Raw genomic sequence first — 13,376 nt, forward strand, 5'->3', positions numbered from 1 at the left:
TCTATCAAATATGATGTATGATGGTCACAAATGGTGGTAGGAGCAAAACCACTTTACATACAATTATATGTGGCTAAAGGTCGTTGGCCCTCCGTGTAATGAGATGCAAAGGGCCACCCACCTGCAGTAAAGTCATCTCGCCACGTACCAGAGTGGAGTCAATGCAACGCAGCATGCTACCCGATTCCCCCCACCCACGCTTGACGGACAGTTGAGGAGACCACTGCGATATTAAAGTGAAAATGTAGAAGGCGGGACTTATCAATCTAACCCAATTGCATCACGTGGGACAATCTACACTGCTACTCAGTAAGCTAACTAACGTTACCCCACATACATACACCGTACATCAGCTGAGACACGGCAAAGAATACCAGTGGGTTCAGGATTCTAATCAAAGTGAGTATTATATATTATGAGGCTTTTACTTTATGTTAACGTACACGTTACGTCAATTTACGCGGATGGGAAGCACACATTTCCTCCAGACAGTGATCTGTCAGTGCTAAAGCTCAACCCTACGACAATCCATGAACCACGAGAGAGATACATGATACAAGCCTGCTAGAGCTGAACGTATAGGTGGAAATTTAACTGACAGTTTGACTAAAATAGCTTTGCTGACCACATACACGGGCCCCAGTGTCAGTGTCCACTAGAGAAGCTTTGTGTTATTATTCACTCACTCACGAGTCACATCACTCACTGTGTGTTTCCAGATGTGCTGGAACCCGAGGCTCCTAATCAGCTGGCTGTTGCTCCTGATCCATGGGCTGCTGTTGCTAGAGGCAGTGCCCATCAGCATGGACAAGACCAAGGTTGTAGAACCAGAGCCGAAGGCTGAAGAAGCCCCAGTTAATGTGGTAAGAAATGACGGCCACTTTAAAACTAATGTCAAATAGAATAAAGTTATTGCCCATTACACCCTACTTAAACTGACAGACAGATTGTTCAGATTGTCTTGATTTATGAACAGCAGAGTTGAGCAATTCCCCAAATATTTCCCACGAAAATGGATGGAGGGATTAATTCATTATTTTGTCTTATCTTCATGGACCAATGTTTACAGTAATGTTATGTTGTCTGCTTTAGGACACTGGACTCCACTATGACCGATACCTCAGGGAAGTCATCGATTTTCTAGAGAAAGATCAACATTTCAGAGAAAAACTCCATAACACAGACATGGAAGATATAAAGGTAATACATTTTCTTTTGTTTAGTTTTATTAGCAGCCAGCAGGGTGAAAAAGTAAATGATAGCCAACAAGACCACTTTATTAGTGGACTTTATTAGACGCTGTGGCCTATAAGAGTATGGTAGCTCTGTTCCATAACCTTCCGCTTCGCAGAAGGCTATGGGACTTTCAGTTTTAAATCTCAAATCGAAATCAGACCAGCCTCTCCTCTTTAGTGGAAATCTCACGAACGTTTGACCTACTCACCAATACAAACACGGGTTGTGTCAATAGAAAGCCTACTTTCCTTAGTGGAAGCACTCTGAGCCCCCCACCACACGTATAAAAAATAAGAAAAATATTCTCTATGAGGCAGTTCTCTGGGCAATATCAGTAGAGGGCGCAGCGGAGTAACTAAAAATGTTTTTTTTCCGGTGGAAACAAAATCCCCTTTTGGCCAAAAAGTACAGTTTATACGTGTGGTGGGGGGCTCAGAGTGCTTCCACTAAGGAAAGTAGGCTTTCTATTGACACAACCTGTGTTTGTATTGGTGAGTAGGTCAAACGTTCGTGAGATTTCCACTAAAGAGGAGAGGCTGGTCTGATTTCGATTTGAGATTTAAAACTGAAAGTCTCATAGCCTTCTGCGAAGCGGAAGGTTATGGAACAGAGCTAAGAGTATGGGGAACGTGGCACACCACACTATAGTACAGAGAATAATCCCTCAAATCCAATCGAACTGATTGGATTTGAGTATGTACTACACTCAATGTTTAATATTAATTATTACATGATGGTTTTATCATGCAGGCAGGCAAGCTAGCCAAAGAGCTGGACTTTGTCAGCCATCATGTCAGAACCAAACTGGATGAGCTGAAGAGGCAGGAAGTGAACCGACTCCGGACTCTGATTAAGGCCAAGCAAGACATTGAAGGAGGGAATGGTACAGTATGCCATCTGCTGATTTGGTGTTAATTATATTTTATATATATATATATATATACGGTATACACACACACACACACGTTCTGAATATATGAACAGCAAATGATGTTCAGTGCGAGTATTAAACGGTGAACACGGAGGTTGTCTTTTGGGGCTACAAAGCAAGTTGTAGGATGTTTGATGTGTGATTTCGGAATGTGTCGTTCGTGAGCTACTGAGCCAGCGTTGGTCATTGCATCTGTCTGTATGTATTTTTGTCATTGTGTTGTTCCGAAGGCATGGGATCTGTCTTCCTCGGATTATAGTATTCATATGTTATGATCCAACAGATATAAAAGTGCACAGTATTGTAACTGTTGCTAAGGCAATGCCTCGTCCGGGTGGAGTTAAACCTTGTTGTTGTTGCGTGCTAACGGTAGGCTGTTAAGAAAACGTCTCCATTTGTGCGTCGTGGAGTTGTGAGGAGGCGCTCTAGGCGAGCAGCTGTCTTGCTCTATGCTAGGGAAGGGACAGACTGACTGACTGACAGACAGACAGCGGTTCTTGAATTTAATAATGATACAGTATATATATATAAATTTGAATTGATTGATAATTTTACTAGACAATAAAATGCAAACAGTACAGGGTACAGTCAAGCACAGCATTGGTCCAAAAGGACAGCACCGAAGAAAGACCTTGCGGTCTTGTTTCCATTCGGATCCCATGCATTCATTCACAATAACAACAGTGACAACAATTAAATCTACATGTACAGGTTGGAATAGAAATACATTGATAAAAAAGAGGGAGGGGGGGTAAAGAGGTGGGGAAATCACCTTCTCTCCCTTTGACCTGATGACAGTGGCAGGTGAATTTTCAGACCCTTTTTAAAGGAAACCAGTGATCTGCTTGTTTTGTGGTAAGGAGGCAGGGCATTCTACACTTGAGTGGCAGTGCTGTGAAAGGTGAATTTACCCATATTTGTTCAGAAAATGGGTGGCACATCATTATTTACGCTCCCTCTAGTACAGGGGTCCTCAACTAGAAATGCTGAAGGTCCACTAATAATTTTTGAAAAAGACTAAGGTCTGATCCCATGAGCGTGGCGCGGGCCACGCAGCGGCCAGTGGAGAGCGGGGCTCTATATTTTTTAGTACAGTCATACCAAGGCAAGCTTATACAAATAGGATCCCCTCCCAAGTCCCAACCAATACTGGGGTATTTTTATTTTATTTGCCCAGGGTCCACAGAGAGGTGGTCCGCGGTCCGGTCGTGGACCGCGGTCTGCCTATTGAGGACCCCTGCTCTAGTATTATGGCTGTGGGAGTTGCTCACCCTTTTGAGGTAATCAGTCAAGTAAATAGGCACTGAGGGCATGGAGGGTAGAGCTGCATTTACAATCTTGAATGCTAATCCCATTTTCAGTTGCTGGACTCTGTCTTCTACACTGAGCCAACCAATGCTATCAAATTGCGTTGCACAGAGGTGGGTCATGGGCCCTAGGCCTAGCAAAAGTCTGATTAGTTTGTTTTTGGAGGTCTGGAGCTTATTTTTTTGTGACATTGGGATGTTGGAGAACCAGGAGGTGCAGGCATAGCCAAATAAGGGCTCCAGCTAATGTCCTATTGTCCTGAGAGCCCTCTTGTTAACAAAGGAGATTCTGCCCAAGAATCTTGTTCTTTGATTTACTCTTTTGATCGCTCTTGTTGCCATGCCTTCACCCGTTTATTGTCCAGGATACAGCCCAGATATGTAACCTCTTCTTTGCTAGAGATTACTATGTCATCAACACTGACCTTGAAACCCTATTGAAGGGAATGGTTGGACCCAAAAAGAATGGATTCTGTTTTACCAAGATGCAATGAGAGTTTGTTATCTGTAAGCCCAGTTCGGCTATTGTTGAGTTCTGAGCTGAGTGCCTCCTCAACCTGTGTTTGGTCTTCTTCCGAAATCAGGAGTGCTGAGTCGTCTGCAAACGGGAACAATTACAGGCAGCACTCATGTCTTTAATGTATAATAGGAATAATAGCGGCCCTAGTATGCTTCCTTGGGGCACCCCACAGTTCACATTTGTTCTCTTCCCTCAAGGTAGGATTTCATCCAGCGTAATGATGTACTATCAAATCCTATCGCCTCCAGTTTGTCCGAATAATTACGGTTCATTGTATGCATATCGCTATTGGGTGTAAAAATTGTATGTCCAAAACTGTTTGTTTTCAGGAAATGGGCAAAAAAGCTGTTATCCAAGGTAGTTATTATTTTGACACAAGCTCTTGTTAAAACACAACCATAAAAATAATTCGTAGATCTAAGGCACTCAGTGCGCACTGAGTGCATCAGTCTGTGCAAACGGAATTGGCCCGTGTGCAGTGAAGTGAAGCCGGATGGGTAGGGTGATATGTGTCACTGCATGTATGTACTACTACGGACTGGCAGGGAGTGTTGTGGCGGGAGGCTTTTCGTCCTCTTACTGCCAGGAGGCTTTTCATCCTCTTACTGCCAGGTCAGTCAGTAGGATACAACAGCAGTGACAGATCTATATACATAGCAGATCAGCTATGTTTGTGTGACACTAGTATGGTGATATAAGACTTCTGCCTGACGGCAATGATATGCAATATGCCCGCCTCATAATCTTAGCTATAGCTGCTTTGCTTGCTTATGGCAGTCCATCGATGTCGATGATGACGTTGCTCCAAATATAATTTATGAGATGATTATTATTGTGTTTTTGGCCAAGGAGTGCTGCAATGCTTATGCTATTGCTGGGTGTGTTGGTCCGGGCATATATTTTAATGTACGGCACCCTGTCGGCCCAGGTCAGACCCAGGATCCTTTGGAGGCAGAAGATGTGGAAAGACTCTAGACAGTTTATGTGCCTCTGGTAGGGTGTCCAGGTTTCCGAGCTGTAGAGCAGTGTGGAGAGGCAGACTGCCTTGTACACAGATGCTAAGGTTCCTGTTCTGAAAAACCCTGGACCTTAACCTACGAAAGGCAGCAGAGGCCAGGCCGATGCGAGCCTGGACGTCTATGGTGCAGGATGGTGACTGAGTGCTACCGAGGTAGGTGAAGTGAGGGACGATGGCTAATGAGTGCCCGTCAAGGGTGAAGATGGCCGTGTTTGGCTGGGGTGTGTAGGCAGAAGGGAGTTCCAACCGCACCTCTAGCCTATGGCAGGCCAGTCTGGTGCATCTCAGAGGCAGGACAGGTTACAGGAGGAAAGGAGGCACTGGAGCAACTCGGACAGTTTAAGCCATTATTTTGTTATCAGGGTGCAAGTAACGTTTCGATGTATCGGTCACATCTTCGTCAGGTCATGACTTTACATACACAGTCACACACTAGGTGTGTGTATGTGAAGTAGAGGTGGTTACGGTATATCCTAGCTTGTGGGATTCAACAGTAACATGGAACTAATCAGTTGCACTATAATTTGAAGAAAGCAGTGTGTGATTGATTCTACACATATTGTCAATGTCCATATACCAATTATTACATAATATAATCATAATTCTTTGAGATTATCAATTATTTAGCATAATCTTTAGAATAGTTCCATTCATATACAATATGTACACATTTTTCTGTTGAAGAATAGTGAAAATAGCACATCTACGATCTGTATAGTAAGTATGTATACAGTTGTAATCTGTTAAGATAATGATGGCATTGATATGTTACTGTATTGTCCCCACTATACAGACATGGCAGTGGATCATCAGGTTCTATTGAAACAATTTGAGTACTTGAACCACATGAATCCACATACGTTTGAAGTGGACGATCTGGACCGGCTCATCAAATCAGTGAGTTTTGCCCTACAACATAAAACTATGCAGAAACTCTTTTCAGAGGGGGGTCCAGCGCCTTAATATACTGTACATATCAATTTGGGGGACCTTGACTGAGAACGCCACACTTGGAACATGTTTACAGCTTGTATTGAAGTGTCATTCACAGGCTGGAATGGCTTAGGGTTGACGACAGAGTACAGCATCTTGCAATGGGTCTGGTCCACAAGATTCGCTACAGCACCAAGATACCCATGTACCTGTCTAAATACTTCCTTAAGAAGCATGAGGTCAGTCCGCTGCCCAGGATTACATTAGATAATTGACACTGAGTGAAAAAATGGGTTACAAAATCGTGGGATAAAAATGTAAGAAAAAAAAAATCCTTAATGTCAACGAAGTCCACACCCACAACACCAGAGGGAGTTCAACAAACCATGTGCAACCCAGATTCGGCACAAACAAGGGACTAAATTAATTTCGCAACTATGCCACCAGAATGTGGAATGCCCTTCCAACAGTCATTAAGACATGCAAATCCCTTGACTCCTTCAAAACTGCTCTCAAAGGGCACCTACGGACGGCTGCAATTCGAAACTGGCCCCTATCAATCTGAATCCCCCACCCCCTCACTATGTGTTTCTTTTCCCTTTTTACCTCTATGATGATTTCCTGTTTTGACTATATAATTGTGTATATTCATATGTCTCTAAATGTTTTGATGAATTGAAAATGGTGGGCCCTATTGTAAACAAGTGTAATGCTTTATGGTGTCGTCCACTCACAGTTAACAGTTTTATTTAGTATTGAGTTGTACTTGTAAATGTACTGTAATTCTGCAAACTGTTAATCAATCAATCAATCAATCACGTTCATATTACCTACACATGTTGTTTTAATCAAGGCCACTAATGACTTGGAGAACTTTGACAAAGAAAGACATGAGGAGTTCAAGAAGTATGAGATGATGAAGGAGCACGACAGACAGGAACACCTGAAGACACTGGATGAGGATGGGAGGAAAAAAGAGGAAGAGCACTATGATGAGCTGAAGAAGAAGCACGCTGACCATCCAAAAGTCAATCACCCGGTAAGTCAGATGGACGTGAATGGACACTTGTATGAATTATTTTGTTGACTGCCAATAGTTCAAAACACAAATGTCATAACTTCATGTGCACTGTACTGTGTTTAACACTTTTCTGCATGGGAATTTTTCAGAATAAATGCGCTAGAGTGCCACGCCAAGCAGATGAGGCAGATTTTACTTTGAAAAGCCCCGCCTTCCATTTCCCCCCTAAAGCCGGGAGGTGAAATCTTCCATTACTACCTCGCGCTAATAAGTCTGATCTCTCTTTAATATTCCAAACGTGATGCATGATGAAGTGCAAAATCAGGACAGAACAGAACATCGCCGTTCTGATCAAAACCACGGACAGCGCCGTAGATTTAGAGAGAATAGCAAGATTAGTTGGCCCGTAAACCAGGACGTGAATGGCTGCGTGTGCAGCAAAACAGCTCCAGGACGGACGAGCAAGGCATTGCCTAGCAATGACCTAAAGACGTGACTGTCCACACGTCTAAGGCACCCCGCGGTTTTATTTGAGAGGACTTGTGGACAGGTCTTTTAGCATCGTAAGTGTTAAAAGTGTGTTTCTACGTGTAGGGGAGCCAGAATCAGCTCAAGGAGGTATGGGAGGAAGCTGATGGTTTGGACCCTGAAGATTTTGACCCCAAGACTTTCTTCAACCTGCACGGTAAGCCCTGCTATCATAGACTAAAGCAGGTGATGTCTGTCCTGCCATAGCACCACATACAGTACATAGCACCACCAATGTGGTTTGACTTATATCTTTCTTGATCGTACAGACACCAATGGAGATGGCTTCTTTGACGAACAGGAACTGGAAGCTCTGTTCACCAAGGAGGTAATGTTGGCACGTTGTTGACTACTTACAGTACCATAAAAATGAATGATGTTTCTAGTGACTGTGTGTGTGTGTGTGTGTGTGTGTGTGTGTGTGTGTGTGTGTGTGTGTCCTCTCAGCTGGAGAAGATCTATGATCCCACCAATGAAGAGGATGACATGGTGGAGATGGAGGAGGAGAGGCTTCGCATGAGGGAGCATGTTATGAACGAGGTAGATGCCGCTCGCTCTTGTATCGCTGCTTTGCCGCTTTAAATCTGAATTATAGCCTCAGTGAACAGTGATGCACCGATTCATGCAGCTCTGTGCTCCCATCAGGTAGATTCCAACAAAGACAGATTGGTTTCCTTAGATGAGTTCCTGGTCGCTACAAAGAAAAAGGAATTCCTAGAGCCAGATAGTTGGGAGGTGAGACAGAATATGCCATCTTATTCTGCGTGTTTGTCACTCAAATGTGCTATAGTCCTTTTTTTAATTATGAGAAGCAAGATGGCAGTGCCACATAAATGTCCCCTGTTCCTCAGACTCTGGAACAGAACCAGGCATACACGGATGAGGAGATGAGAGAGTTTGAGGAGCATCTAGTTCAGCAAGAGCAAGACCTCAACCAGAAGGCCGTTGACCTCCAGAAACAAAGACAGGAGTTGGAGAGACAGCAGGAACAGCTGAATGCACAGAAAGTAGAACTTCAGCAGGTAATAAGTTGCTCACTTTTCTTTTTCCAAATCCCATTATTTGCAATTGGTGATTACTGGTTTATTATAGCAGGCTGTATGTACTGTAGAAACTCCTTTAGACCACAAATGGTTGCCACAGCCTATTATTTACACACAAGCCCAAGGTGGTTATTGGCGTGAGTTAATATATGACACATGTAACTCCCCATCTTGCCATTTTAATGTGTCATCCGAACCATTCATACAATATGTACATATTTACAGTAACTCATGGCATTTACTGGCGTTACTGAAGAAGTGGCAGTTATTAAAGACCAGTTTCTCTAGAACAGTCTGAAGCCACTGACAGTTTTTTGAGCATTCTTACTAATCTGTAGACCCAGAGTCCACAGATTGTTTTATATGACTATCTAAACACCAAACATCTCAAAAGAAAAAAGAGAGTCAACTTTCATCTGGGGGAAAAAAGTGTTTCCGCCATGTGTCTCTGTGAGTTTGTAGATCAGCTATTTTCATTTGTGCTTGTTTTCATAGACCTTGCAAAACTGGCAACACAGCAAAAGAAAGAGGAACTTATGCACACACAAATGCAAAGACTTATGGGTTACAGGAAAAAGGTGGATACTGAGTACTACTGGAGTTTTGTGCAACTGGGAAAATAATGCTAATCTCAATCCAATGTCATTCTGATTTATTCAGGCAGTAGAACACATGGAAAGGCTGAAAACACAAAACGTAGAACCCCCTCCCGAGGTTCATAGTAAGTGTTCTCATTTGTACTTTTCCCCTTTAAACTGTACACAGCTGTTTCACACTAAGCATGTTTCCAAAAAGCAGAGGTTTCGCGCAATAAGGCTCTTGCGAATAAAATCCTGAATGGAAACACCACAAAATGTGAATAAATCTTCGCAAAAACACTTTTGCACTTGCAGGGAGTGGATTTTTGGGCTATATCGAAAAATGGGGTATGGAAACACTTGTGGAAAAGATTTCTAATTAGAAAGCATTGATCTCGCATTATATCGCTTTTGAACAGTAGTGGAGCGAACGGGAGGGTGGGTGGGATGTGGATAAATAAATGTACACACTCTCGAAGCCTCGAGACTCTGAGTAGAACCGCTGCTCCTTCGCCTGGAAAGGAATCAGCTGAGGTGGTTCGGGCATCTGGTTAGGATGCCTCTCGGGCGCCTCCCTAGGGAGGTCCTCGACGCATGTCCCACTGGGAGGAGACCCCGGGGCAGACCAAGGCGCAGTTGGAGGAAATACATCGACTCACTGGCCTTGGAACGTCTCGGAATCCCCCAGGAGGAAGTCACTAATGTTGCTCTGGAGAGGGAAGTCTGGAGCTCTCTGGTGGAGCTGTTGCCCCCGCGACCCAACTACGGATAAGCGGTTGAAGATGGATGGACTCTCGAAGCCTCTGTCTGCAGGCTGATCGAGGCTCTTGCTCTCCCCGGCGACTGCGTTGATCATGAAGTTAGATCAGTGACATTTCTCCTAAACAGCTTGGAACGGAACAGACGAGGGGAGACTAGTAGTCAACAACAGAAGCGACATCAACACAGCCAAAATGGAAATGTACTGCCAAGTCGCAGGGCAGGGGTCCCTCGTCCCTGTACTTGAGTCAAATCAAGTCAACAACACACGCCTATTTATTTAACAGACAGCCTGATTGAAAGACAGCCTCTGGACAGCAGACTTCATGCAGACCATTCGCCAACCAGGCAGTCCGTGTATAATATTTCACAAATCAGACGTGTGTGTGTGTGTATCGTGTAAGATTATCCTGTGGTGTGTGATGCAGATGCTATCGGATTTCATATCAGTAGTGTCTTAACAAAACAAAATCAAATGGTAAAATAAATGTCAGATAATATGCGCCTCTCTGTGCATCTCACTTGACTGGCAAAATAGCGCCATATACTGCTTATTTAATATCTCCAAGAAGGAAACAAGAAAAATATGCTTTTCTTTTTTCGTATTACTCGCTTACTCGCTTCCTATTTTTGAAAAGTCTTAATGGAAAGGCACCTACTGTAGGCTGGCCTCTAATATATTGGTATTGTAATGTCATCTTCTCTTTTACAGTTGAAGGAAATGCAGTTCCAGAGTTTCATGGAGTTGACCATCAGATACCTCCTGGCCACCAAGACCAACCCCAAGACCATCAGCCTGTACCTCAAGCACATCAGGATATGCCCCAGGTTCACAATGAAGTACCTGTTCACCACGATCTACCCCCAGGCCACCATGAAGTGCCTGTTCACCACGATCTACCCCCAGGCCACCGAGAAGATTTACAAGGACAACATAACATGCCTTAAGGCTCCTGTTAGGACATAAGAATCTTCTAGCTGGCAAATAGGACTGGGATTATGGATACGTTTGACTCTACAAACACAGACTTTTCCAGTAGCTGTGTGGCTGGACCTGCACCCTTGAATGCAGAAGAGTGGTCGCACATATTTGTCACTACTATTTTCCTGACACTGCTAAATCTTACTCGAAGATGACGGGACAGAAGAACAAATAAGTACCCTCTTTGGGAATGATACCGGTGTTGGATAATGACTGTAAAATAAAACGGCTGTAACACACCCGGTACCTCCATGTGCGTATTTGCCTTTTCGCGGATTGCAGTTATGTTTCTGGTTTACATCATAAATTTGAGGTTATATTTATCAAAGAAAAATATGCCCTAATTTCTCAGCGGAGCTGAAATCTTATACCCCGTTAAATGTTTTACAAACAAGCCTATTGGGTATCTATTTTTACTATTGAAGGGTTTGACAAGGTTTAAAATGTGTTTTTAGATTGTTTTGGCATTTATGTTTTATTTCTGATGGCGAGAGTGAGACAGGAAAGCAGGAGAGGATGACATGCAACAAAGAGCCTCAGTCGGATAATCTGACTCGGATTCTAAACCAGGTCATCTGCAGGAAGGACTATAGCCTTATGTATGCACTCATACCAGTTGAAAGAAGGGGGGCCCTATCTTACTAACTTAAATGCCATTTCTGTGAGATACCCCATGTCACCTTTAATGGCATACGGTGTAACGTGTAGAATTCTTCTGTGGACAGAACCACTCATTTGAGTTGAGTGCATGAGTATTTGGGTTGTTTTCTTTGTAGATTCAAATAAGAGTTCAACCCATGAACACAATATGAAGGGCTAGTCCCAGAACAATTTCCCCTCATGTCATTTTAGCTATCATCATTTGGAGAATATTTCTCAGACGTGTAATCAATTCTACACACACAACCCAGGCTATCACCATTTTCTTTTACAGCCTTAAATGTCCTGCACATGCATAGATGCTGTTATAGGAGTTTGTCTGATAACAGGGAAGACTTGAATTTATTAATTTATGTTGCTACTTACAGTATGACAAGCATTTAAGGGTTAAATAATCTGCAAAGTATTTCAGTTTCATAGAACTGAGAAATGTTTCTGGATTGATTATAATTAAAAGTTTTAATGAATTTGGTTGTTCAAAAGCATAATGTACAAATTAGGTATAAACCAGTGTTGGCCACTATTGTATTAATGTATCATTGTCTGTTGTACCCAATGATGAATTATATTTGAGTAAACCTATGTCCTGTACTAATCTGGTAATCATGGTAATCGCTAATTACTTCAATAGAGAAAATTATTCAGGGTTTAAACTCGATTCCTGAGATTAAATTAATTTAGTTGAAAAGGAGGGTGGTTGCATGTAGCTAGCAGAGTATGACCATGGCAAACAAAGATTAAATTAATTTAGTTGAAAAGGAAGGTGGTTGCATGTAGCTAGCAGAGTATGACCATGGCAAACTAAGATGTAATTAATTTAGTTGAAAAGGAGGGAGGTTGCATGTAGCTAGCAGAGTATGACCATGGCAAACAAAGGTGTTGATGGCTTATACCACCATTCATCTGTAACAGCTCCATTTTAGTGTAAACGTTCTACCAAACGTTCTACCAAAATTACTGTTTTGCCCAACAATTGTAATTGTGTGCCACATTTTCATTTCACAATTTCATTATATTTTGCACATGTATAGATTTTGATTTGCTGGTTTCTTTTTAAATAAAATGCTGTATCTGTATCAGTTGTGAGCATTTACCCATTGAATACAAACATACCAACAGGTTGAATAAATCAGACAAGGTAAAGAAGACATGTTTTAATTATCACTTGAATGACAAATTAAGCTACATCATGCCTACAGTCACCAAGTGAACAGTTCAAATGCATTACATTTGGACTCAAAGTGTTTTTGAATTTATTTCAAAGTGTTTTTTCCTTTTAAAACCAAGTCAAGCATGCGTAGGTCTACTTGGTTTGGATGGATCCCATGCCATAGCCTTTTATATTTTACTGTGGTTATATTTTTACTGTAGGTAACTGTCAGGCACACTACTGTATGTAGCCCAACAGCAAAGGCACACAAACTCTAGCATTATCAGATGTTAAGACTACACAAAAGCATTCCACTTGTGTGAAAACATACTGTAGGTAGGTAGCAAAGGTAGGAAAATATTGTGCATTGTTGCTTCAGGGTCCCAATAAGTGAGAACAGTAAGTGACTTCGAAGTTAGTGATCCAGGAGTCTGGCTAGATATAACAAGTAAGACGCGCAAACGCGTGAAGCGAACGCAGCTCGTGTGTGTGTGGTTGTGTGTGTGTGTGTGTGTGTGTGTGTGTGTGTGTGTGTGTGTGTGTGTGTGTGTGTGTGTGTGTGTGTGTGTGTGTGTGTGTGTGTGTGTGTGCTACAGCTGCGCCCTGTGTGTGTGTGTGCTACAGCTGCGCCCTCTGGTGGCGGGCGGGTGGTGTAACAGCGGGACAGACACACAGACAGACATTCAGCCCTGCTGTCATAGTAAGTGGCT

The 13,376-nt window shown here is 42.8% G+C and overlaps 1 protein-coding gene across 4 annotated transcripts; it reads left to right on the forward strand.

Moving 5' to 3' along the window:
* The first annotated feature begins 296 nt into the window (after positions 1-296).
* Positions 297-12,592, forward strand: nucb2a (nucleobindin 2a). Of its 4 annotated transcripts, none has more exons than XR_014568954.1 (14): positions 297-399; positions 720-863; positions 1,093-1,200; positions 1,987-2,119; positions 5,806-5,909; positions 6,799-6,984; positions 7,561-7,651; positions 7,764-7,822; positions 7,942-8,034; positions 8,140-8,229; positions 8,346-8,516; positions 9,198-9,258; positions 10,587-12,282; positions 12,353-12,592. XR_014568954.1 is itself a non-coding variant. In XM_083759917.1 (13 exons), exons 2-13 carry the CDS (start codon positions 720-722, stop codon positions 10,820-10,822), a joined length of 1,476 nt encoding a protein of 491 aa, XP_083616043.1. In that variant the 5' UTR covers positions 297-399; the 3' UTR covers positions 10,823-12,592. The 4 variants fall into 4 exon arrangements, 2 of the variants coding, with proteins under 2 accessions (XP_083616043.1, XP_083616044.1); XR_014568955.1 differs by having other exon boundaries at positions 10,587-12,209; positions 12,280-12,592; XM_083759917.1 differs by having other exon boundaries at positions 10,587-12,592.
* The last annotated feature ends 784 nt before the right edge of the window (positions 12,593-13,376 follow it).

The sequence above is a fragment of the Protomyctophum parallelum genome (genome assembly GCF_964188405.1).
Source record: "Protomyctophum parallelum genome assembly, chromosome: 2".
Lineage (NCBI taxonomy): Eukaryota > Metazoa > Chordata > Actinopteri > Myctophiformes > Myctophidae > Protomyctophum > Protomyctophum parallelum.